The sequence below is a fragment of the Ceratotherium simum genome, chromosome 34, assembly GCF_057802395.1.
Source record: "Ceratotherium simum simum isolate JZ-2026a chromosome 34, ASM5780239v1, whole genome shotgun sequence".
NCBI classification, from domain to species: Eukaryota; Metazoa; Chordata; class Mammalia; order Perissodactyla; family Rhinocerotidae; genus Ceratotherium; species Ceratotherium simum.
This window is the reverse complement of record NC_141933.1, coordinates 8100885-8126537: the sequence shown is the minus strand read 5'-3', so window position 1 is coordinate 8126537 and position 25653 is coordinate 8100885. Positions and strand designations below refer to the sequence as shown.

Here is a 25653-nt window from a genome sequence, read left to right as displayed (position 1 = left end):
AGGGCACTCTCTGAAGCAGGGGCCAGGCTGGGAAAGGAAGGGAACCAGGGTGACCCCAGAGTGGCAGGACAGATGGATGTTTTCACAAGGCCCCCTGCTCTGGTCCCACCAGTGGCTGCTTAGTCTGTAGGGTTCTGTTTGAGGCACTTACCAACTCATTGAAGAACAGCCCTAAGTGGTCCAGACCCTTTGTATTCCCATTTATATGGGAGCCGAGCCTTCAGGAGGTTATGACTTGCTCAAAGCTACTCAGCTAGGAAGTAGGGGACCTGGGGTTCGGACCCAACACACTTAGCCACTACACTCTACTAACTGTTCTCAGTTTTTGTCTCTGCTCGAGATTCAAATGCCAGGGAGAGGCGGCCTAATGTGTCTAGATGAGGGGAGGGCGGTTTTCCCAAGGGAAAGGCAAGGAAGAGACAGAGATTTACTCCAAACTGGCACTAGGATCCCCTCCTGGAGGGCCAGAGACCAGTGCAAAATCTGGGCTCTGTTAGGACGGAAGAAGGGAAATGGATGTTGGATGGACAACCTTAGAACATAAACTGTCCTTCAAGGTAGAACATTAGAACCGCCCATCCGTCCTCTGTGCAAGATGGATGCTGGTCCCCCTGTTCCCAAACCCTGGCGAGTGGGTTTGGGTGTGGCGAGTGACCACACCCAGGCTCCAGAGCCAAACCCCAGCTCTGCCACTCACTGGTTGATGCTGAGCAAGTTGCCTAACATGTCCGTGCCTCAGTTTCCCCATCAGGGGAAAGATGATAGCACCTACTTCCTAGTGTTGGGACGAGGACAAAATGGGAGGGTATCTTGTGTGTCATAAACACTGGATAATGTTAGCTATAATTATTATTTGAAACACTAGGAACTCTGCTTTTTTCAAGTAGATCCAACCAATGTGAGCTCAGCCATCCACTGATCCAGTGAGTCACCCCAGTGTTCAAGTCCTCCTGGGGGCCCTTAGTAAACAACGTCCTTGATTTAAAAAGCAAATTATACATGGTTAGAGACAAACGAAAATAACAAGGTTCTGCTCATCTCAAAGGCCCGTGGCTGAGGAGGATGAGCCACAGCAGGAAGTGTGCAGCCCATGGTCAAGCGGACCCAGGGGGCACGTGGGGAGCAGGCCCCCTACAGCTGTGTATTTGCAGCTCCTCCCTCTCCCCTGCCTTCTAAGAAGGCTCTTCTGTTTGCTTCTCCTAGTGACGGAACTGGTGGAATTGGAGATCTGGAGAAGGCCAGGGACTAAACTGATCTAGATAGGAAAAGGCTTGGAGGGGACAGGGAGAAAGAAGGGGCAAAGGGGAGAACTGGGAGCTGCTAGGCCAGGGAGCGGGGCGGGGATGATGGGCGAGAGGGAGACTGGAGCCACAGCCCTGCCCAGAGAGCTTTGGAGAGAGGAGCCATGTCCAGAGGGCTCCTTTAGAGAAGCCCTGGGGTGTGTCATGCCAGGAGACACCACTCCATCTGGGCCTCCTCCTCAACACCTCCTGGATGAACTACCTTGTTTCCAGGCTTCCGAGAGTCTGATTTGGGAATCTGCTTTGTGTTTCTTTCTGGAATGCCCACAGTGCCCACACATCTGAGTTCCAGTAACAAGAGTGGCAGTGAGCACTTGAACGCTTCACCCACGTGACCGCATTTAAGCCTCACAACCTGTGGTGGTGGTAGCAATTGAAGTCCTCGATGGCCTGCCCTAGACACAGATTACGACTGCCTTCAGCAGAAAGGACGCTTCTGGGGACTCAAGGCGTTGTAATGGAGGCCGGACGTCCAGGCTTGGGAAATAGAATGCTCCAAAGGCTGGGCAGCCGAAAGCACAGCCAACTCTGTACTCCAGGAACAAGTGGTCCCCTTGCCAAGTCCTGTGCCCTCTGTCCCTCACTCAAGATTCAAGACCTCAGGAGAGAGTCCCCCACCCCGACCTGGGACCTGGGGCAAGGAAAGGAGCTGGCACCTTTGGGTTCCAGGGTAGGAGGCTGGAGGTCTACACGTACAAGAGAACTACCTCCAAACAAAGATCTGGTGCTCTGGGACTAACAAAGAAGTGGGGGTGAATGCTGGACAGACCAGTAAAGGAGAAAAAGAAGCATCTCCTGCTGTAGATTCTATTATAAACATCTCCATTCTAGAGGTGAGAAACTGAGGCTTGAGTAGTTAAGGGAAACTCAAACAGCTAAGTAAGAAGTCTGACTTCGGAACAGGTGACACCGTCGTGCTCCCCCGACCCTTCCAGAAAACATGAATTAGCGAATCCCATGGAGAGAGACAGGGAAATAACTTGGCTACCTCTTGCACATATTGGACACAATAAAAGTTGGGTGGATGGATGAAAGAAGGGAATTGGGAAGCAGTGAGCAGTCGTTTGGATATGTGTGATGAGGGTTTACGCTCGGATAGGGTAGGCTTGATCTCTCGGCAGAGATGAGTGATCCAATCTCCCGAATCTTTACTCTCAAATAACCTAGTTTACGCTTTACCAACGACAGAGAACTTTTTAGACGCTCCCTTGGCCGTGTGCCTGGGCCGAGAACTGCGCTGTCACTTACGACCAGCTCCCTGGGCCGGAGGATGAAGGACGCAGGCCCAGGAGAGGTGGCGACTGGCAGAGGCTGACCTCGAGGGGCGGGGGCGACGCGGCGCAGGCGGAGGCCGGCGGTCAGCTCCGCTCCAGCTCGGTTGCCATGTCCCGCCAAGCGAAGGACGACTTCGTGCGGCACTACACGGTCTCCGATCCCCGGACCCACCCCAAGGGCTACACCGAGTACAAAGTGACCGCGCAGGTGAGGTGGGGCCCAGCGGGGACCTTTACCCTTTTAACAAGAGGTGGGGCCGTGTTTTTACCTTAAGGCAAAGGAGCTGCTGGAAGCTCCCTTCTTAGACGACAGAAATGTATTTCCCCTTTAAGGGGAGGCTGCTATATGAGTCTCCGTTTACTTCTTTAGCCGTCAGGGGGCGGGGCCATGGGAGGGTGCTGTCCTTTTAAAAGGGCGTGGATGGCAGGTCCCAGACCCGCGGGGTGTGTGTGCCCACGCCCAGCGTGCAGTATCTGGGCGTCGGACTGTGAATTTCTTTAAGTTAACGTGAAAACTCTGAGGCAGCCCAAATATTAGTTCTCCAATCTCTTGGAGTAAGTTTTATTTATTGGTTTGTTTGATATTTACATAAAAGACCTTTAAAGAGTTTATTTTTAATTTTTCAAAAATTAATACTTGTCTCTGACTTTAAAAATTAATACAGTTCAAAAGAACTTAAGGAGTAAGTCTTCATCTTCACGGTCATAGCAGGCAGTCAATAGGTAAAGACTAAAGTTGATATATGAAGCGGTAACAGTGTTATAAGCACATTGTATAGAGACATGGAGGAAACCATGCAAAGAATTTAAAATAGTAACAGTGTAACAGACTATCCCTAGAATGATATACAAGAACTGGTTGGGGGAAGACTTCACTGTAAATTTTTTGTACCTTTAGAATTTTAACGAGGCAACTATTAAACTGATGCATTAGTAACTATTAAGGTGAAGCAAAGCATAAAGACACTTTCAAAGTGATTTAAGTGCAGAATCCTAGATGTTTAAAATGAGCTTTCCCCAAATCTTTTATAATGTCTTTCCTATGCCTAAAAATACAGATAAAAAGATAGTCCCTGGGAAGATGAACTGAAGGGTGGGAAGGGTCTGTAACATTTTCCTTTAAATCTTTCTTTTGGTTTTTTAAACAAGTAACATGCATTACTTTGATGTGTTTTTATAACTTTTAAAGATAAATAATTGTCCCTCCCTTACCGTCCCCATTCATTGTCATCTTGGGAACCATTGCTGCTAGTTTCTTTTTATTCTTGCAGATAAACTCTACATTTGAAAGCAAATATATGTAGTCACTTTATTACTGTTATTTACACACAGCAGCATTCTGCAGCTTGCTTTATTCATTTGCTGGTATTCCTCAATTTTTTTATTGCTTCACTTTTTAAATTTTTAAAACTGAGATATAATATACATAAAGTAATATGCACAAATCTTGTGTACAGCTCAATAATTTTTACACATGTATACATGTGTGCAAACACCAGTCAGATCAAGATATAGACATTTCCATCACCCCAGAAAGATTCTTTGCATATTTCCAATTGGTAGTCCTCTTCCCACAGAGGTGACCGCTGTCCTGACTTCTGTCACCGTAGATTAGTTTTGTCTGTTCTTGAACCTCATGCAAATGGAATCACACAGCATGTACTCTTTTGTGTCTGGTCTTTTTCACTCCATATGGTGTTTTTGGAATTCACCCATGCTGTTGCATGTATAAGTAGTTTGTTCTTTTTTATTGCTCTATAATAGTAGTCCATTGTATAAAAAACCACTATTTCTTTATTCATTCTCCTGTTATTGGACCTTTGGGTTGTTTCTAAAAAAATTTTTGTTGTTATGAGTGTAGTTGTATGAACATTCATGTACAAGTCTTTTTATGGACATACGCACTCATTTCTCCTTGATATATACCTAGGAGTGGAATTGCTATGTCATTTGATAGGCAGATGTGTAGCTTTCCTAGAAAGTGCCAGTCTTCCAAAGTGGTTGTACCATTTTATACTCCCATTCTTGCCAGCACGTGACGTCATCAGCATCTTTAATTGTAGCCGTTCTTGGTGGATGTATAGTATCTCATTGGAGTATTAATTTGCATTTCTCTGATGGAGAATGATGTTGAGCATATTTTGTAATCTTATTGGCCATTCAAACATCTTCTTTTGTGGGAAGTGCCTGTTCAAGTACTTTGCCCATTTTTTAAAGTTGGATTGTTTGTCTTTTTAATAGTGATTTGTAGGAGTTCTTTATATATACTCTGGATATGAGTCCTTTGTCAGGTATACATTCCTCAATGGTTTTTAAACATAGTTTCTTTTACCCAAAATACTTTAGGCAAGTCTGTTCTGAAAAGCAAAGGCCAGGATTTCAGTCCTGTCAGTTCCTCTTACTGAGTGTGTGACCTTGCACAGGTCACGTCACTCTCTGAGCCTCTGTTTCCTCATCTTTTTTTTTTTTTAAGGAAGATTGGCCCTGAGCTAACATCTGTTGCCAGTCTTCCTCCTTTTTTCCCTTTTTCTCCCCAAAGCCCCAGTAGGTAGTTGTATGACATAGTTGCACATCCTTCTAGTTGTTCCGTTTCCTTGTCTTTTAAATGGGCATGTTAATCATGTCTGCCTCCCTGGGATCTAGGATAATGAACAGGCAATGTTGAAAACTGTCAAGTATTCCCAACTGTAGGATATTATTTTTTAATTATTGTGAACCAATTATAATGAAAATGAGTCTTCTTTCCACCTCAGACCCCAGTCTGCTTTTCCCGGGGTCACGTCCCCGGTGACGGTTTCTTCTGTGTCCAGGAGCATTCGAGCACAGGGGCTTCCTGCTTTAAGGAAGGAGTGGCTCCTGGGACAGAACCTTGTTTCTCTAGAGAACTTGGGGTTCTTTGGTTTCAGAAGGAGATACAGGGACTTGGCCCTTTGAAGGAACTGAGATAAAAGTTGGGCTGAGGATAGACGGGCTTTTGGGGATCCTCCCATTTCACAGATGAAGAAGCTGAGGTGCATTGTAGAAAAACTGCTCAAAGTTACACTCAACGCCTTTAAGCCAGGACACCTTGATACCAGTGGCCAGTGGCCAACGTGCCCTGCCCCTGTGAGGGGGGCTGGGAGGTGCCTGGGGTGTCCTCATATTTTACGGGGTCCTCAGCAGTCAGATGTCAGTCTCTGGTCTCACCTGGTTCTTGCCTTTTTTCCTCAGTTCATCTCAAAGAAGGACCCGGAGGATGTCAAAGAGGTGAGGCTCCTGGGAGGAAGGGGGACCATTCCCCAACTCGAGATCTGGAAACAGTACTGGAGCAGCTGGTAACCCTGCCAGGAGATCAGCCCCCCTTCCTCCCTGTGCCCTAATCCGCACACCCTGGGGCCAGGCTGGGGGTCGGGAAGGCTGCTTCCCACCCTTGCTGGTCCGGGTCAATCTCCCGTCCCTCTTAGGTGGTGGTCTGGAGGCGCTACAGCGACTTCCGCAAGCTGCATGGAGACCTAGCCTACACCCACCGCAACCTCTTCCGCCGCCTGGAGGAGTTCCCTGCCTTCCCCCGCGCCCAGGTGTTCGGTGAGTGTAGATCCAAGCATTCAGCCTCAAGAGGGAGGGAGAGTTGGCAAAGGGGACCCTGCTGGTGGGGGCTGGATAGAGGGGGCCTGAAGCTCCCAGCAAAGACATGCTTCAGAAAGCTGGAAGGGCCCTTAGAGATGGCCTCACTTTACGGGTGGGGAAACCAAGGCTCAGAGCAGCCTCGCCCTTATTGACTGTCGGGTCCTTTAACATTCCTGTTGTCATTAGCCCCATTTTCAAGATGAGGCCACTAAGGCTCAGGGAGATGAAGGGGTTTGGCCTGTAAGTGAACCAGAATTCCTATCCATAGCCGATGTCTGCTCTAGCCCTGTGCTGCCCAACAACAGCACCCACGAGCCACATGTGGCTGAGGAGCGGCGGGGATGTGGCCAGTCTGAACTGAGATGTTGAAAACACACTGAAAAAAGAATGCAAACTATCTCAATAATTTATATATTGATTACATGTTCAAATGAGAATATTTTAGATATGTTGGGTTAAATAGAATATATTATAAAATTAATGTGTTTCTTTTAATTTTGAAAAATGTGGCTATGAGAAAATTTTAAATTACCTGTGTGGCTCATATTATATTTCTCTTGGACAGGGCAGAGCTGTTACTTGGGTCTGGACTCACATGAGATGCCTTTTGTGGCAAGATGAAGGGTCACTGTTGGCAGGTTATGCCAGACAGCAGGGAGTGCAGCAGGCTGCTCCCCCGGTAGCATGATAACCAGGCCAGAGTTAGAGAACTCTGCGTGATACCAAGAACAGAGCAGTAAAACTGTAAAAATGGGGCAACTCGCTGTGTGACTTTGGGCAAGTCACTTTCCCTTTCTGAGCCTCACTTTCCTGCCCGTTGCATCAAAGTCAGCTGAAATTGTTTGGTTTCTTGTTGGTTGCCTGCCTCCCCCTGTCTAGGATGTGATATCCATGAGGGCAGAGACCTTGTTTCTTTCTCATTCACCCTCTGAAGTTAGCACATACTAGGCACTCAATAAACATCTGGTAAATGGGTGAATAGGGAGATTGGTCCCTCCTTGCAAGTGCCCGCACCCCGGGAAGAGCCAGGGAAGATTGCTGGGAGAATGGGGAGGGGGCAGTGGGCTACTTAGATCCTCTTGGGTGGAACCAGGAAAAGTGGCCAGAGGCCTCTGTGAGTCACTGCTTCTCTCCCCGCCCTTTGTCTTGGGGGGCTGCAGGCCGGTTTGAAGCCTCGGTGATTGAGGAGCGGCGGAAGGGCGCTGAGGACTTGCTTCGCTTCACTGTGCACATCCCTGCGCTCAACAACAGCCCCCAACTCAAGGAGTTCTTCCGGGTAGGTGTCCCTGCTTGGCCCCCGCAACACCTGGGAAGCCTGCTGCCCGCCAGGCTGCGCCCTGTGACTTCCCCTGGCTGGTCTTTCTCTCCTTCAGGGTGGGGAGGTGACACGGCCATCCGAGGTGTCCAGGGACCTGCATATCCTGCCACCTCCTCTGATCCCCACACCCCCACCTGATGAGCCCTGGTTGCCCCAGCCGCTCCCTGCAGAGAGGAGAGGCCTGGAGGAGTTGGAGGTGCCAGGTACATCGTGGCGGGGGAGGGAGCCAGGGCTGGAGGGTCCAGGGGGTGGGACCACACCTTCCTCAGGGATCTTAGTAAAAAGCCTGAGGTGTGTCCCAGCTCCTCTGCCACCAACCTGCTGAGGAACTCTGCCCAGGCCATATCCCTTCTCTAGGCCACAGTTTCTTAATCTGTAAAATGGGCGCAAACCCTAAGACTGGGCTTGTCTATGCCCCTGATTGGCGCAAGGATTCAGTGAGAGGGTCATTCTGTTTTGAAAGCTGGGAAATGATACGGGCAGGCATGAATGTCCCCCGTGATCTGTTCCTCAGGGGACCCCCCGCCATCCAGCCCTGCCCAGGAGGCCCTGGGTCTCCTCTTTGACTGTGGGAGCACTGAGGAGGCGTCCAGTTCCCCTGCCCGAGGCCCCCTCACTGAGGCTGAGCTTGCCCTTTTCGACCCCTTCTCCAAGGAAGGTAACAAGCTGGTGCAGGGGTGGGGGCGGCAGGAGGGGGCGCTGGGGCAGGAGGTCTTTAGGGGCAGGGAGGCAGGCAGAGCCACCAACTAGCCTGTGTGGTGCCTGTGTAAATCTGAGAATGGCATGCACGCAAATGGCAGCCTCGATGAGAATTAGAAGCAGACGCCCCTCCCCGGGTGCCACAGCCCTGGCTATGGCTTTGCCAGCTGGGTGCCCCTGTACAGTGAATAACAGTGGACAAAGGGAATGAGTCACTTCCCATGATGAGATCTTCTCCCTGAGAAAGTTCTGGAACCAGCAGGGATCACACTGCTCTGGGAGTTTTAGTTCCTTCCCTTGGAAGACCGAGAGCGGGGTTTCCTGGCTGGCTCAGGGTCCGGCTGCGGATCCTGAAGGCAGGAGAGGCATGTTGGTCAAGGGGGTGAGGCCGGGGCTCGGAGAGCAGCAGGACAAGCCCCTGGAGCAGCTGGCATGGGGGTTACGAGAGATGAAGGGCCCCCATGGAGATCCGGGTGCTGAGCCCCCAGCTCTGAGAGCCAGAGATCTGACAGTCCCAGGCTCTGCGACACTGGATCTCTTCGTTCTGAAATCTCTGAGTTTATGCTGTTACAGCATAAACTGTACATGTACAGTGTACATGTACCCCAAACATGGGGTGTTGAAGTGGCTGATCTCACTTCAGGATCGTCATGAAACAGTTTCATTTTTGATTCCTCAACAGTCTTTTAAAGCCTATTTTGTTGGATTCCCTTCTTCGCCCTTTAGTGACCTCCTGGGCAGACCTTTAGCTTTCTGGTCAGTTTTAGGCGTTTGAGTTCTCTCATCCTCAGGTCCAATCCAAATCAGGACTCGGTCTGCCATCCAGTTTTCAGCCTGGATGAGGCTCAGGCCTGACTGGGTGGTGATGAGGCTGTGAGGAGTGCCCTTTTACTCTGCTTGTTGTGCTCCCTCCCCTCCCTGCTTCTGCCCCTCCAGGGTTGGGGAGAGGAAGAAGGGATGGAGGGGACAAGTGGAGGTGGTGTTGCTGGGGCTGATGTACCTGGCAGGTGTACATGAGGTACCTGATGTACCTGAGAGGCAGGTGCCCAAATACTCTGCCTGAGCCCCCTGGGGTACCCGGTGGGCAGCTGCTCAAGCAGGACCCTGTCCTCCCACGAGACATTCCCTCGGCCCACAGGAAAACTCCCCAAATCCCTCCAAGGCCTGGAAGTGCATTTTGCTCAGATGCTGCTGTCATGAGCAGCTCCAGTGAGCCTCTCGCCATCAGAATTCTCCAGCAAGGAGCCGGCTCTCGTCTCTCTCTTCATCACATGCACCAAACTCCTGAATTTAAGCACTAGGGTGTCCCAAGAACTCTTCTGTCTTCTGCTCCATTATAACACAGGCGGGGCTGTAGGTCCAGCTGGGAAGTGAGATGTCATCTTCCCTTCCTACATGAGGCCCCTGGTCTCCTCGTGGGGTCACCAGGACGGGGCTGGAGAGATGCCCACCTTCCCTCTCCAGGACAGTGGTGTGCCGTGGTGCTTCCTGCTCCTGCACCTTCCTTTCAAATGCTTTTTCACCAAATCTCTAGCGTTCTTGTGTGAAGCTGCAGAAGGGATGTTTGAGCACCTCTTTGCCAGTCCTGGCCCTTCTTTCTGGAATGTGAGGATCCCTACCACCACCGTCTTCACATTCGAGGCCTCAGCTGAGATTTTAAGACTTCAAAAAAGCCCTGAGATTCTCTGAATCCATTATTCTAACATTCCAAGGCTTGGAGCGTTTCTAACCTTGGCCTCGTGTAGTTGGTCTAGCATCCTTCAGTTAAACTTTGTGGAGGAAATTCTTAGATTTGTAGATCAACTGTAGTGAGGAGGGAAGTAGGAACAGTGACCCAGCGCTTGCAAACTACCGTCAATGTGCATCGAAAGAAATTGGATTGCTCAGACACTGTTCCCCTCCACCCGGGTGGGTTGGTACCCTGATGGGCAAGAGAGGTCTGGGGATGAGCAGCAGGCCCTGGGAAAGGGAGGGCCAGTGTGGCCTGAGTCCTCCGTATCTGATTGCAGAAGGTGCAGGCCCCACTCCTACCCACATAAGTGAGCTGGCAGCAATGGAGGCAGAGACTGAAAGGCTGAACCAGGAACCTTGGGAGCCAGGAGGGCAGGAGGAGGAAGAGGATGAGGAAGGAGGGCCTGCCCCTGCCTATCTGAGCCAAGCCACAGAGCTCATCACTCAGGCCCTGCGGGACGAGAAGGCAGGTGCCTACCCTGCAGCTCTGCAGGGCTACCGGGACGGCGTGCACATCCTGCTGCAGGGAGTTCCGGGTGAGTAGGGGTGGAGGGGGAGGGTCAGGCCTGGGGTCCCAGATGGTGCAGTGAAGGGAAGGGAAAGTAAAAACCCAGCAATTCAAGGATCAGAATTGCTCCTCACTGGCCAGCTGTGTAACCTTGGGCAGTTTCTTTTCCTCTTGTGGCCTCAGTTTTCTTATTTGCAAAATGGGGAGAATACATTCGACTCCCAGGCAGGGGGTAAAGACACCTGTTGATGCTCTGTGAACTGGAAGGGGCTAGACCAGGGGTTCTGAACCTAGGTACCTGGGCCCAGGTGCCTCAGCTGAGCCATTCTCTCTCCACAGGTGACCCATCGCCTGCCCGCCGGGAGGGTGTGAAGAAGAAGGCAGCCGAGTACCTGAGGCGGGCAGAGGAAATCCTGCACCTGCACCTGTCCCAAGTCCCACCCTGAGAGGGAGTGCCTCCCTCCCCAGGACTCCAGCTCCAGCACTGCCAGCCGCCCCCCTCTCCTTCCCCTGGTGCCTGGTCCTGTCTCCTGGTCTTGTAACTCCAGGGGCCATTTCTGTATGTAACTGGACCAAGAATGAGAAAAATAATGAATTCTCAGCTCCCTGACCACACCTGCCACCTTGCAATCAGGGACTCACACTTCTGATCCTGCTTGTCTCTATCTTGATGTGTGAGCAGCAGCTCTGGTCACTAAACTCTCCGTCCACCCATGTAGAACCGGGGTCTGCAAACGACGGCCTGTAGCCAAGTCTGGCCCACTGCCTTTTTTTGTAAGGCCAATGAGCTAGAATGGTTTTTACATTTTTTAACAGTTGAAAAAAATCAAAAGAATAATATTCTGGGGCCGGCCCCGTGGCTTGGTGGTTAAGGGCGCGCGCTCCGATGCTGGTGGCCCGGGTTCAGATCCCGGGCGCGCACCGAGGCACCACTTCTCCGTCCATCCTGAGGCCGAGTCCCACATACAGCAACTTGAAGGATGTGCAGCTATGACATACAACTATCTACTGGGGCTTTGGGGGGAAAAAATAAATAAATAAAAATCTTTAAAAAAAAAGAATAATATTCTGTGACAGGTGCAACTTACATGAAGTTTAAGGATCTAAAAATAAAATTTATGGGAACACAACTGGGCTCATTAGTTTAGCATCGTCTATGGTTGCTTTCCCGCCACACCAGCAGAGTTGAATAGGTGCAGAGTTGAGAAGTTGCGACCCGCAAATTCCAAAAGATTTACTATTGGCTCTTTGCAGAAAAGCTGGCTGACGCCTGATCTAGAAAACGGGGAGAATAGTCTCCAAAGGAACGGTGGAGAATAACAGGCCGGTTGAGCCGGGTTACCCGTTTTGGCGAGGGGGCAGGCAAGCCAAACATTGATGGTTCGGTGGGCTGGAACATGGAAAGGCGTGGCTCCGCTCCTGCCCCGCCCCTCCTGCAAAGCGATTGGTTGCAGAAGGAACTACAAACCGGTGCATCATGGGAGTGGCCAAGACTGCGCGCGGCGCTTTATGGGGGGTATTAGCCGCGCCTGGGCGCGCGGAACAGGTGTGGCGGCGCTGAACTACAACGCAGTGCATCTCGGGAGGCCTGCTCGAGGCTTTGTGGGAGGCGACAGGACTCGGTGAGAGCACAGCGGCGGCCAGACGGGCGGCGGGGACGCTTAGACCCGGGCGGGAAGGCGGGCCCAGCCGGGGTCGGCCCCGCCTCGCCTCCCCAGAGCCTCCGCCTGCCTCGGCGTGCTCTCCCGCAGAATGGGGCGAGCGGCGGCCGCCGTCCCCGGGATGCTGAGCGCCCATCCTCTCCCCGCAGCCCACCCATGCCCGGCTGCGAGCTGCCCGTGGGCACGTGCCCGGACATGTGCCCGGCCGCCGAGCGCGCCCAGCGCGAAAAGGAGCGCCGCCTGCACCGCTTCGAGGTGGCGCCGGGGTGTCGCGGGGACCGGCCCCGTGCCGACCCGCAGCGCGCGGTGAAGGAGTACAGCCGGCCGGCCGCCGGCAAGGCCCGGCCCCCGCCGAGCCAGCTGCGGCCGCCGTCCGTGCTGCTGGCCACCGTGCGCTACCTGGCTGGCCAGGTGGCCGAGCGCGCCGACGCATCCCGCGCAGAGGTGGCCAGCTTCGTGGCGGACCGGTTGCGCGCCGTGCGGCTGGACCTGGCCCTGCAGGGCGCAGGCGACGCTGAGGCAGCGGTGGTGCTAGAGACGGCTTTGGCCGTGCTGCTGGCCGTGGTGGCGCGGCTCGGGCCGGACGCAGCGCGCGGGCCTGCGGACCCGGTGCTCCTGCAGGCCCAGGTGCAGGAGGGCTTCGGTTCGCTGCGCCGCTGCTACGCTCAGGGCGCCGGGCCGCACCCCCGCCAGGCCGCCTTCCAGGGCCTCTTTCTGCTCTACAACCTGGGTGAGTCGGGGTCCCGGCGGCGGGGCAGAGCGCGAAGGCGGAGGGCCCTCCATGTACACAGTGGAAGCCGGGGAAGGAACGAGGAGCTTTAAAATCTCACCGTTAGCTCCCTCCCTTTCCCTAAAGGGACACACTTTTCCTAAATGTGTGTCGAGTCAATGCATAAGATCCACCAAGCCCCGACGTGGGCCTTCTGGCCCTGTCTCTTCCCATCTCTGGGTCTCGGTTTTCTCGTAATAAGAGTGGAGGGGACGGAGTTGGAACGGGAAAGTTGGCATAGATAGTGATTTTCAAACTTTTTTTAACTTCCAGTTCAGTCAGTGTTGCAAAGCAGCTAAGAACACGTGTGCCCACGAATATATCTGAGACAGAAGTTTCAAGACTTTAGATCCTTTCTATGGATGGATGGTGGATTCTAATAAATTCTATTCTATATTTAATAAAATGCTGTTGACTTCACAACCCACTAATGGGTCAGAAGAATCAGTTTACAAAGGTGGCCCAAGGTTCCAGTGTCCGTGATTCTCCTGGAAGGGAAGCGGGGGCAGAATCTCCACGAAGAAAGGGCCTTACCAGGCAGACTGGGGAAGGTGTGGCAGAGCAGGCTCCCTAATCTGTGGGTCAGCGGCGGAGAAAGGGCTGGGTTCGAAGTCAGAAAACTTGCATTTGGTTGGTTCTACTACATACGAACCCTAGGACAGTCTCAAGCAAGTCGTTAAATTATCTGGGCCTGTTTCCCTCATCTGTAAACACTGCCTCAATTTATTATGACGATCCAGACTGTTTGAAGGGGCTCTGGAACCTCTGGCATCTCATTCAGATTTGGCTCAGGAAGCTGGGGTGGTGGGGAAAGGGGGAGGTAAGGTGGGCGTGGCCTAGGGGAGGGGCGTGGCCAGACCGGGAGAGGTAGGTGGGACCGATGTCGGGAGAGGGCCAGAGGAGGTGGGCGTGGCTGAAGACGAGCCGGTGGGAAGGAAGATGCGGGGAGGGGATAGGATGAAAGGCGGGCCTGCTCCGGGAAGGACTGCGGTTCTCATCCCACCTTCCCGCCCTCACAGGCTCGGTGGAGGCCCTTCACGAGGTGCTGCAGCTGCCTGCTGCCCTGCGTGCCTGCCCGGCCCTGCGCACGGCCCTGGCAGTCGACTCGGCCTTCCGAGAAGGCAACACCGCCCGCCTGTTCCGCCTGCTCCGGAGCCTGCCCTACCTGCAGAGCTGCGCCGTGCGGTGCCACGTGGGCCGTGCCCGCCGCGGAGCCCTGGCCCGCCTCGCTCGTGCCCTGAGCACCCCCAAGGGCCAGACCTTGCCCCTGGGCTTCATAGTCCACCTTCTGGCTCTGGATGGGGCCGAGGAGGCCCGGGACCTGTGCCAGGCCCACGGACTGCCCTTGGACGGACAGGAGAGAGTTGTGTTCCTGAGGGGTCGCTACACTGAGGAGGGGCTGCCACCCGCTGGGACCTGCAGAGTGTTGGTGGGGAGCAAACTCGGAGGGCGCACCCTGGAGGAGGTGGTGATGGCAGAGGAGGAGGATGAGGGTGTGGAGAGACCCAAGTCCCCAGCGTGAGGAGGGGCTGTTCAGTCTCCCAGAGCCCAGGACTCGGTGTGAGCACTCAGGTTTCTTTTTTCATGATTCCCACCCAATAAAAGGAACTTGCTTTGTAGGGACAACAGCTATTGATTTATTTGGGGGAAGGCAGGGAGGAGTTGAGACACGCCAGGGCCATGGGGGTAGAGGAAACCAGACTGGGCAAGGCCCTGTCCACCCTGGACCTCAGTTTCCCTGCTGGTCCCTGAGGGATGGCCCTGGTAATCTCTGAGTTGGCATCTAAGGTTGGCATTATGCATCCCTTCCTCACCCACCCCCCACCAAGAGCAGTTGGTGGTTTTGCCATTTCCCACTATCCCCTGCCAACCAAGAGCTAGGATGAGGGAGATTTTCATCCGGGGCTTGTCACTCCCTCAGGTGTTCACCACTGGTGGGACCCCAAGCTGTTGCCTTAAGCATGAGAGGGTCCCCTTGTTTTGCCCTCTCCTGGCATCAGGGAAGACTGGGACACACCTAAAGGAAACTGGAGTGGGAGGGGATTAGGATAAAGGGGGGGGGCTGAAGAATGAGGGCTGGGGTCAGAGGTCAGCCACAGGCCTCAGGGTGGCTGCTGCAGCCTCCACAGCTGCCACCACAATGCTGAGCTGCCTCTGCACCTCAGCCCAGGCTGCAGATCCGGGGTCTGTGTTCATGGCTGTGGAGTAGGCAATGGCCAGGCCCGGGAACGTGGTTATGGAGCTGGTGAGGGGTGCCCAGAGCACGTGGCTGACAGGAGAAATGGAGGAGGATCAGGGTCATTTGGGGGCCAGGAAAGAGGGGAGCTTCAGCCTGGAACGGGCTCAGCTCCTGTATACAGCTAGGCACAAAAGCACCGCCCCACTGCCTGAAAGGTGAGGCCCTTACAGCAGTGGAGATGTGGGTTCTAGTCCCAGGGTGACCTTGACCGATTTGCCTCCCCTCCTTTGAGCCTGATTCTCCAACTGTCTCAAGGGATGGCATGTGCTCTAAAGGCCAGCGAAACTCTGATATTCTCCTCCCTCAGGCGGGTGCCCATTGCCCAGCCTCACCCCAGCACACCTCCCCAGACTGGGGCTCACCTGTAGTAGCGTTCTTCTGGGAAGGCTTGCGGGTTCAGGAAGGACCGTTCCAAGAGCATCAGCTGGTCATTGATCATCCGGACCTGCAGGGGGCTGGAGGTGGCAGGACCTGTGGCTCACCCTGGAGCCAGTGGCCCAGCTGCTAGCCTGCATCCTGCCCTGGAAGCCACCCTCCCAGACACCTCTTTGCTGCCCCTGCTCACTCGGGGGTGCCCTTCTGCAGCTCTGATATCTGTTCATCCAAGTCCGCGGCTGCCCCCTGGAACTTGTCCACTGCGGTCACCAGAGGCTCTGTGGGGAGCAACCGGCATCTTAGCCCTGGCGGTGCAGGGTTCCCCATACCTCAATGTCAGGGGGACTCCGTACCCAGGCTGATGCCGTTCTGCTGCAACAGGTCCCCAAAGTCCTCCTGGGCAGCCTGCAGGAAGCTGTGGAGGGTCTCGCTGTAGTCAGTGATGTTGAGAGGCAGGAAGAGACTGTCACTGAGCCGAAGAAGTACATTCCCCACCATCCGGGCCACGGCCTGGTGGCTGCTGAAGCCTTCAGGGAAGGTGACAAGGTCAGGGCTCCGTCTTCAGCCCACACTCCTCCAGCCCCAGGATGCCCCTTGGCCCTCTCCTCACCAGGGTCCACAAAGTTCTCCACGTAACCAAAGGTGTCGAAGGCTGTGTGGTAGGTGGGGTAGATCCGGGCTGAGGTCTTGCTCTGGGGGAACAAGGCCCAGAGGTGACAGGCTTGGGATGGGAAGTGAGAGGAGGTGTATTATAGTAAGCTACAATGTAGGGGCATTATCTCGAATAACTCATCGCCACATCCATGAGGAAGGTTCTAGAATTCCCACTTTACAGAGGAGGAAACTGAGGCTCAGAAAGGTTAAGTAACCTGCCTGACATCACACAGCTAATAAGTGGCAGAGCTGAATTCAAATCCAGCTCCACCTCCCAGGAGCAGTGTGGCCAGGCGGGGAGAAAGGGCATTTTGGAGCATCAAACAGGGAGACACAGGCTCCCTTATCTTATCTCACCCTCACACCAATGCTGTGGATCATCCCTGTTTTATACTGTTATTTATTCTGAGATAAACATTTCTTCACATTTTAAGATCTCTGGAGTCAGATGATCTGCTTCTTACAGTCAGTGTCATCCTACAACTAATTGGCAGTGGTTTTATCCCTCCTGAATAGTGCGTATCATAATAGTGTATCTTACAATCAGTAGTATCTTAAATTTGATAAAATAATGTCGATGAGCGTAAACAGATGCACAGAGAGGTTAAGAAACTTGGCGGAGGTAGTGCAGCTACTGAGGGACGGCCCCGGGTTCAGTCTGCACTAGCGCAGCCCGCAGGAGAGGAGAGGGCTGGTGGAGCGAGGTACCGAGCTGGGGGAAGGAGGGGTGCCCGCTCACCCGGTCATAGGTGTAGGCGAGGTCCATGGAGGAGATGCCCAGGAAGTGGATGAAGGGTGCGTAGTCGCTGCCAGCAGCCAGGGTGCCCATCCTGGGGGAAGGAGGATGGTCCGCCTGGAGGGCGCTAGGCCAGCCCGCCCTCCCGGGGCCCCCGTCCCGGCCCTGGGCTCACCTGGGGATCACGCCGTACACCGGGCTGCTACGGTTGTAATATCGGATCCAGTTGTCGTAGATGCTGAGGTTGCTGTGGCCTGGTGCGGAGATCTGGCCGGGAGGGGAATCTAGTCTAGGGCTGGCCCCTCCCTAGGGCCAACAACCACGCGGGTCCTCCGCCCGGCCCGCCCGAGTCTCCAGCCCAGGCACTCTCGTGCAGGTCCTACAAGGCCCGCCCCCAGCCTCAGTCCCACCCCAGCCCCGCCCACCCCGTGTAGCCCCGCCCCTTCCACCTGTTTGGCTGCGGTGAAGATAACGCTCTGGACCGGGGGCGTCCCCTGGCCCCTGAAGGAGACGTTGGCTGTGGGAGGATCAGAGAACGACTCTCTTCGAGCTCCAGTCCCTTCATGTCCCGCCTTCCCCAGTCAGCCCAGGCACGCCCCATACCAAACACCGAGATGTCCACGTTGATGTAGGCCACGGTGCGCTCCTGCAGCTTGCTAAACAACTCCTGCAGGTTCGAGAGGCGACATCAGCTCGGCGCTGCCCCGTCCCGGGAACCGCCCCCCCATCCCCTACCCCGCGGGGTTCACTCACCTCCGTGAATTCTGTGGAGCCAATGAGCCCAAACTCCTCTGCGCCCCAGCTTCCGAATATGACTGATCTGCGGGGACGCCAGGTGCCTGCGGGGGGAGGGGGGTGACAAAAGGCTGGAGGACAGGGTCCCCGGCTCCTCGGGTGGCTTAGGGAAAAGGTTGGGGACGTGGAGAAGAGGGAAGGGCTGGAAGGGGTGGAGCAGCTGGTGACAGGAGGTAGGCACCTCTTCAGCCAAGCCTTCCTGGAGGCTTCATCCTCCTTTACCCAGCCCCCCTCCCCTGCTGTGACACTCGCCCCCCAAATTGTCCCCAGCACCAACCTCCCTTGGCCAGGCGGTCCCTTCTGCAAGAAGGCCCTGCCTCCCTCTTCTCTATAGGCATGCTTTGAGAAGACCTCCTGACCCTCCATTCCCACTCTCTCCTCCGCGCAGTCGGTGCAAACTCGCCCATAACCTTCTTCACTTGGTGATAATACATGAAGTTTCTCCTTAGGGCTTTATCCATATTGAGCCAATCCTTACAGCAAGGCATGGAGGGAAAGACTATTATTGTCTCCATTTCACAGTTGAGTAATCCGAGCCACAGAGAAGTTAAATGTCTTGCCCAGAGTTACACAGCTGGTAGGCAGCAGAGCTAGGGTTCAAGTCCAGGGTCTGGCTCCAGAGTTCGGAGGCTTGACCAGTGCCCCACACTGCCTCTCAGAGCCTTCTGCAGCCTGGCTTCCATCTCCAGCCTCTGTGCTCACACTGCTCTAGCCACCGTCCCCAGCCACCTCCCGGAAGCGTTGGTGCTCCTGGCTTGCCCCCTCACCTCCTCCAGACTCCCCTTCGCCCTCCACGGCCACATCTTCCTGGTTGTGCCCCCATCTCTGGCTGCAACTCAGTCCCCTTTGATCATTCCTCATCTTTTTGTTGTAAATGAAATTTCATAACGTATAAAATGATTACATTCTTGCAATGACAAATTCCTATACTTTTTCCTGCCAAAAATGCATAACCTGAATCTAATCAGACAAACCCAAATCAAAGGACCTTCAAGAAAATAAAATCAGGATCATGAAAGACAAAAGATGGCTAAGGAACTCTGACAGAGGACACGTACAACTACCGCACATGCAGTGTGTGATCCTGGATTGGATCTCAGACCAGAAAATTCTTTTGCTCTAAAGGTCATTATAGGAACAACTGGCAAAATTGTTAATTTCCTGTTTCTGATCATGGGACTGTGATTATAAAAGAAAATGTCCTTATTTTTAGGAAATATACAGAGATGTGTTTACAGATAAAGAGACAGATTTCTGCAATTTTCAAACACTTCAGAAAAATATATAAATAGAGCAAAAGATGGTAAAGCATTAATATTAGGAGTATCTGGGTGAAGGGCTTATGAGGCTTCTTTGGACTATTTTTGCAACTCTTTTGTAAGTCTGAAATTATTTCAAAATAAAACACTTCAACAGGGGCTGGCCCGGTGGCGTAGTGGTTAAGTTCACGTGCTCTACTTCGGCGGCTCAGGGTTTGCAAGTTCAGATCCCAGTCACAGACCTATGCACTGCTCATGAAGCCATGCTGTGGCAGGCGTCCCACATGTAAAGTAGAGAAAGATTGGCATGGATGTTAGCTCAGGGCCAATCTTCCTCAGCAAAGAGAGGAAGATTGGCAAGAGCTGTTAGCTCAGGGATAATCTTCCTCACCAAAAAAACAAACAAGCAAACAAAAAAACACTTCAACAACAAGAACAAAGACAGACATTTCTGCACTACCAGAGGCAATACGTCAAAAGCCTACCCTCTCTCCACAAGATTCTCCCCCCACACCCTTATCAGTTGATCTCAACCACACCTGTGGTGTTACAGACCATTTATGCCACCAGCTCCCCAGTTTATCTCTTTTCTGACCTGGAGAAAACCAGCATCTTCAACTGCCTGCCTGCCCTCTCCCCCAGAATGTCTCCTGGGCACCTCAAAATCAATACGTGAAAGGGCACACAATGTATAAAGATGTAATTGGTGACATCAGTAACATAAAGGGGAAAGACAGAGCTTTATAGGAGTAGAGTTTTTGTATGCCATTGAAGTAAAGTTGCTATCGATTCAAATTAGATAGTTATAATTTTAGGATGTTGTGTGTCATGGAAGATGAAAAAGTTCTGGAGATGGATGGTGGTGATGATTGCATAACACTGTGAATGTACTTAATGCCACTGAATTGTACACTTAAAAATGGTTAGAAGGGTAAATTTTATGGTATGTATATTTTACCACAATAAAAAAAACTAAAAAAAAAAAAATCAACATGTGAAGAACCAAATTCACATTCTTTCCCCTAGATCTGCCCTCTGACTCTGTTTTGTTTTTCATAAATGGCACCGCCATACACTGGGTTGCTCAGACCAGAAATCAGAAATCCAGGAGCCTTCCACTTGTCCTCTCCCTCACCTCTGTCACTAACAGACCCCAAGGTCTTCACACTCTCTCCTTCCCACTGCCCCTGCCTGGTCCAAGCCCCACCATCGCTCCTGGCCTGAGGCTGACAACACCTCTGACTGGTCCCTCCACACAGGGCTTGCCCTGCCATGCCCTTTCCCACTGTAGCAGAGGAAGCCGTTTAAAATTGTCCTCTATCACGTCACTCTCTTGATTCAAGTCCCTCACCAGCTTTCCGCCACCCTTGGATGGAACAGCAAACTCCTCCACTGGGCTGCCAGTGGCCTGGCCCTGCCAGCTCTGCCACCTGGTCCAGCCCTTCCATCCCGCATGCCATGCCCTCTACCGGGATCCGCCCCCTCCCTTCCTGAACTGCCACCTCCACAGAGAGGCCTCCCCCAGCTCTGGCTTGCACCTGGAAAGCCCCTTAGATATTTTTCTTTATAGCACCTAGCACAATTGTCATTTCATGCAGGAACTGGGGTGTTCACTGTGGTATCTCTGGGGCCTAGAAGTGGCCTGGCACATAGTAGGCATGCAGGACATATTTGTTGAGACAACGGTTGTCTGTCATCCCCGCCTCAGCTGACCTCCCCGAGGACAGAGCCGGGGCATTGCCTTGCTCTCAGCAGCATCCCAGCTATGCTGCATTAGAGGGGCACAGGGGGCTCTCAGAAGCTATTACATGAGTTCCCTGTGCCACACTGGGCTGCCGGGGGGAGGCCAGGGCTGGAGTCCATGGATGTCTGCCTCCAGGGCCCTCACTCTGGGCACAAGTGGACACTGGAGAATGAGAGTGAGGAGGTGGGACAGAATGTCCACAAGCTCAAGGAAGAGTGGGCTGGAGGGGACTTCCTGGGGGAGAATCCCTGGACCAGGGGAGGGGGGCCTCCTCACCCTTCTTCAGCAGGGTCCCCAGGGCGCGGGTGACCTCCAGGAGGACAGCAGTGCCGCTGCTGGGGTCCACAGCCCCGTGTACCCAGCTGTCCCGGTGGTTTCCATAGAACACATAGCGGTCTGGCGGGAGGAGCAAAGTGAGAACCCAGAGAAGAGGGCGGAGGGGGAGTGGTCAGGGGCAGGGCCGGTCCTGGGGGCGCAGGAAGCCGTGAGGCGGCGCTCACCAGGCTCTACAGCCCCGCGGATGATCCCCACGACGTTGGAGGCGTTCCGCAGCTCCAGGCGGTTGTAGACGCTCACGTTCACCTGGCTGGGGCGGGGTGGAGGGGGGCAACAAGAGTCTTGGCCCCACCCACTCCCCCCCAATGCAGGAGAAACTGAGGCTGAGAGCGGGAAAGGGACATGGCAAGGTCACTTGCCCAGAAGTACCAGGAGAGGCAGCAAGGCTAGAGCCTGCTCTTCTGGTTCCAATTCTCCTTTCCATTCACTCATCACTCTGTAAGCGCTTATTGGATGCTTAGTGTATGCCAGCAGCGTTCTAGGCTGTGGGCAATGACTGAGACAGACGTGGACCCGGCCCTTGTGGGCCTCCGTCTCCTGAGTGAGACAGGCCATGAAGAAGTGAGCAACTACCTGCAGGAGGTGAAGGGGCCTGGGGGACACTAACAAGTTGACGTGTGAGAGGATACCTGGTGGCAGGTAAGGAGGTTAGTGCAGGCTAGGAATGGCAGGTGTGAAGGGAAGGGTGTTTCCGGCAGAGGGAACAGAAAGTGCAGAGGCCCTGATTTGGGAACCAGCTTAGCACGTTCAAGAGAGGGGGTGGCTGGAGAGTGGAGGTCTGAGATGAAGTGGGGGGACCCCAGAGGGTCTGTGGGCCACACAGCTGTTTCACCGGCCTCCCCAAAGACAAGACAGATATTTTGGAGTCAGGGGAGGGTTTGGAGAGAGAAGAAAGAGAAAGGCCAGGCCTTGAAGTGGGCAGAGGGGACCCCGGGTCAGGGAATCATAACAAAGGAAGTAGAGAGGAGGGTGGGGAGACGGGGCCCCTCTTACCTGTCTGCTGGGAAGTCGCCATCAGACCGGAAGCCGGGCCCCAACCTGTACTCACAGCCCAGTGCTCCCTGCCAGGTAGCCGGGGCCGAGTTTCCCTGGAGGTTACTGGGGAGGAGGGGAAGGCTCTTCAGAGCAGGTATGGGTGTGGGGTTTGAAGCTTGGAGGCCATTGGAGGGTGGGCAAGGAGACTCCAGGGCACAAGCTCACCAGAGAAGAACTTTTGCATCCTCGAAGCCAATGGGCTGAGTGGGAATTGGGGGAAATCCGGTGGCATTGGCAGGGTCCAGGCGGAAGGAGGAGGGGTTGGCTGGAAGGTAGGGAGTCAGGGGGTCCCCAAAATACTGGAAGTAGGAGCCTCGCTCCACCCCCGAGGGAGGCAGGCCCCAGGAGTACGGGAAGGTCTGGTTGGGCAAGCTCTGCCCGTCATTGATGTCGCCAGGGTCCGTGTACACCAGCACCCCAGCCACCCCGTGCTTTGCGGCATTCACAGCCTGCGGGAGGCAGAAGAGGCTGTGTTTAGGGGAGGGGCGAGGAGGGGATACATCCTGTTCCACTCCCTCCCTCACTGTGGAAGCCAAGACAGATTGATCTTCCCACGCACAAGACGATGCTAACAGAAGGCATTTCTTGCAGTGCTGCTTGAGACAACAAAAGACTCTTGGGCATTGGCAAGCCAATGCTTATCAGTGGGGGCTGATTAAACACACAGAAGATCCTAAAGTGGAATACTATGCAGCTGTTTAAAAGAACGAGGATGGGCTCGTACACCCGTGTTCACAGCAGCACTGTTCTCAATTGCCAAAAGGTGGAGACAACCCAAGTGTCCATCTACAGATGAATGAATAAGCAAAATATGGTATATTAAGCAAGAGACTATTATTCAGCCTTAAAAAGGAAGGAAATTCTGATACGACATGGATGAAACTTGAAAACAGTATGCTAAGTGAAATAAGCCAGACACAAAAGGACAAATATAGTATGATTCCTCTCATATTAAGTCCCAAGACTAGGCAAAGTCATAGAGACAGAAAGTTGAATAGAGGTTACCAGGGGCTGGGGAGGGGGAAAGAGGAAGTCAGCGTTTAATGGGTACAGAGTTTCGTCTGGAATGACACAAGAGTTCTGGAAATGGATAGTGGTGATGGTTGCACAATATTGTGAGTGTTCTTAATGCCACTGCATTGTACACTTAAAAATGGTTAAAATGGTAAATTTTGTCACATGTATTTTACCACGATGAAAACAAAACAGTACCTTAAAAAAAAAAAGAGCAAGGGCAGAGTTTAAGTACCAATCGAGAATGATCTCCAGGTTGTATTAAGGTGAAGAAAGCACATCTCAGAACAGCGGGGATAGTAAGCTACTTTTATGTCAAAAGAGCAGGAAATAAGACTATACTTATATGTGCTTCTTCCAAAAGAAACTCTGAATCAATACTCCATAAACTGAAAAAAAGTCGTTACCTTTTTGGAGGATGGCATTACAGGAGGACTTTTTCACTCTCTACTTTTTTTTTAAACTGGATATTCTATAATTCAAATAATTCCACCATGCCTTCCTCTTTCTTTTTCTTCTCTCTCTCTTTTTTTTTTTTTTTTTTTTTTTTGCAGCTCTTATCATGGGCATTTCTTTAAAAATTGTGATAAAATACACACAACATAAAATTTACTGTCTTAACCATTTGTGTGTGTGTGTGTGTGAGGAAGATCAGCCCTGAGCTAACATCTGTCGCCAATCCTCCTCTTTTTTGCTGAGGAAGACTGGCCCTGGGCTGATATCCGTGCCCATCTTCTTCTACTTTATATGGGACGCTGCCACAGCATGGCTTCACAGGCGGTGCGTTGGTGCGTGCCCGGGATCCAAACCTGCATACCCCGGGCCGCTGAAGTGGAGCGTGCGCACTTAACTGCTGCGCCACCGGGCCGGCCCCCTGTCTTAACCATTTTAAGTGTACAGTTCAGTGGCATTAAGTACATTCACATTATTGTGCAACCAACACCACCATCCATCTCCAGAACTCTTTTCTTCTTGCAAATCTGAAACTCTGTACCCACTAAACACTAACTACCTATTCCCTTCTCTCACTCTATGCCCTTTTATTTAAAAAAAAATTTTTTTAAACATAGATATGTAATACTTAGTCAAAATTTTGAATTGAAAAGAAGCAGGTTGGGGGGAGGGCAACAGGAGGACTTTTAAGTTGACTATTCAGAAGGATTACTTCACAGGAGGACTGGACTCCCAGAATATCAAAGCCGAAAATTTTGCTGATTCTTTTCTTTCCTAACACTCAGAGAGGTTAGGGAAGTCATCCAAGGTCACACAGCACATCAGAGGTACAGCACAAATACAGCTTGCCTTTCCTGCCCCCAGCCCAGGGCACAGCCCCCACCCAACCCTGCTCCCTCCCCTCCCCCTCACTTCCTCCTGTCCACTGCTGGGCCCCTCTCCCCGCCCAGCCCCCTGCACTGGGGGCTGCTTCTCACCTTGTCCCCACGCCCTACACCCCCATAGCGGGTCAGGGCGATGGTGCCCTCGAGACTGATGCCCTGAGTCTGTAGCTCCTCGAAGTCGTCTTCTGAGCCCTGGTTGGCGTAGACGAGGAGGCCCTAGTCCCAAGAGGAAGTGATCCTTAGAGCCAGGCCCAGAAAAGTTGGGGTGGGTCAAGGAGAGAGAAGGCTGAGTGGCAGGAAGAAGGATTAGATTCTTCTAATCCCCACCTCACTCAGAGCTTGTAAGCTCCCCAAAGACAGAGTCACACCTGGTTTCCTCTGTGTCCAGGTACCCTGTCACAGGACTGGCTTTGAGTGGGGGACATTAGTGTTTGTTGAACGACTAAGTGATGGGTGAAAGGCGTAGCAATGGAGTGTGGGGGTGAGTAAATTCTGGGGGAGGCTGAGCCTCACTGGGTCAGGATGGGAGAAGCTGGGGTGGAGCCTGGGGGAGCTGGGCCATGGCGGTGGGGGGGGGGTGTTCCAGGCCCACCTGTGGGGTTCCGGGGGGAGCGTAGGCAGCGTAGGGTGGCACCACATCGGGACCCGCCTGCTCCCCAGTCAGGTTCTCCTCACTCTGGCGGCAGGAGAAGAGGATGTCCCCAGTGGGACCCACTGTGGAGGGGGGCAGTGTCAGGGCTGGGCCCCAGCAGCTCCCCCACCCCACAGGCATCCCCAAACCTGCACAGGCCCTCACCAACGGTCACGCTGTTGGGCTGCTCCTCGCTGGGGAGGGACAGCAGCACTTCGTACTTGAAGGTCTTGGCCAAGTCCAGGCCTGACTCCTCGTCCTGCCAGCGCTGCAGCAGCAGCTGCACCAGCGCCTCATCGCGGGGCGTGGAGGACAGGTGTGGCTCTCTGGAGAGTTCTCTGCAGGGCAGGCAGAGGGCGACCGGCCAGGGTCAGGGAGGGGCAGCAGGCAAACAGGAGGGGTGGGTAGACAGGCCTCTCACCGAAGATTCTCCCGGATCCTGCTGGCATCCAGCTGTCCCATAACGGTCTCAAGGATCTCCAGGTCCAGGTCCTGGGAGGCTGAGATGCTGGAAGCTGTCGAGTCAGCCCCTTTGGAGATGGCATAGTGGCCCAGGATGATGCCCACTGCCAAGAGGGCAGCAGCCCCCACCACCACCCCAAGCACCTTCACCCACTGCATCTCGTGGAGT

The 25653-nt window shown here is 53.4% G+C and overlaps 3 protein-coding genes across 4 annotated transcripts; 2 read left to right on the top strand and 1 right to left on the bottom strand.

Annotated features, from left to right (window-relative positions):
* The first annotated feature begins 2569 nt into the window (after positions 1–2569).
* SNX15 (sorting nexin 15) lies at positions 2570–11590 on the top strand. 2 transcript variants are annotated; one of them, XM_004437581.3, is made up of 8 exons: positions 2570–2783; positions 5786–5821; positions 6019–6139; positions 7342–7457; positions 7555–7702; positions 8014–8157; positions 10208–10465; positions 10777–11590. In XM_004437581.3, the coding sequence occupies exons 1-8, from the start codon at positions 2685–2687 to the stop codon at positions 10881–10883; spliced, it is 1029 nt and encodes a 342-aa protein (XP_004437638.1). In that variant the 5' UTR covers positions 2570–2684; the 3' UTR covers positions 10884–11590. The 2 variants fall into 2 exon arrangements, with proteins under 2 accessions (XP_004437638.1, XP_087278797.1); XM_087422671.1 differs by lacking the exon at positions 8014–8157.
* A 366-nt stretch (positions 11591–11956) lies between these two features.
* On the top strand, positions 11957–14493 carry SAC3D1 (SAC3 domain containing 1). Its single transcript, XM_004437583.2, has 3 exons — positions 11957–12059; positions 12248–12828; positions 13887–14493. Exons 2-3 carry the CDS (start codon positions 12255–12257, stop codon positions 14387–14389), a joined length of 1077 nt encoding a protein of 358 aa, XP_004437640.1. The 5' UTR covers positions 11957–12059; positions 12248–12254; the 3' UTR covers positions 14390–14493.
* NAALADL1 (N-acetylated alpha-linked acidic dipeptidase like 1) lies at positions 14467–25643 on the bottom strand. The gene is made up of 18 exons (XM_004437584.3): positions 25444–25643; positions 25188–25360; positions 24984–25105; positions 24485–24607; positions 22206–22489; positions 21999–22103; positions 21170–21255; positions 20946–21065; positions 17625–17710; positions 17475–17538; positions 17321–17388; positions 17047–17138; positions 16875–16965; positions 16092–16173; positions 15835–16008; positions 15672–15759; positions 15469–15561; positions 14467–15136 (listed from the first exon to the last, which is right to left on the bottom strand). Exons 1-18 carry the CDS (start codon positions 25641–25643, stop codon positions 14950–14952), a joined length of 2238 nt encoding a protein of 745 aa, XP_004437641.1. The 3' UTR covers positions 14467–14949.
* Positions 25644–25653: the final 10 nt, after the last annotated feature.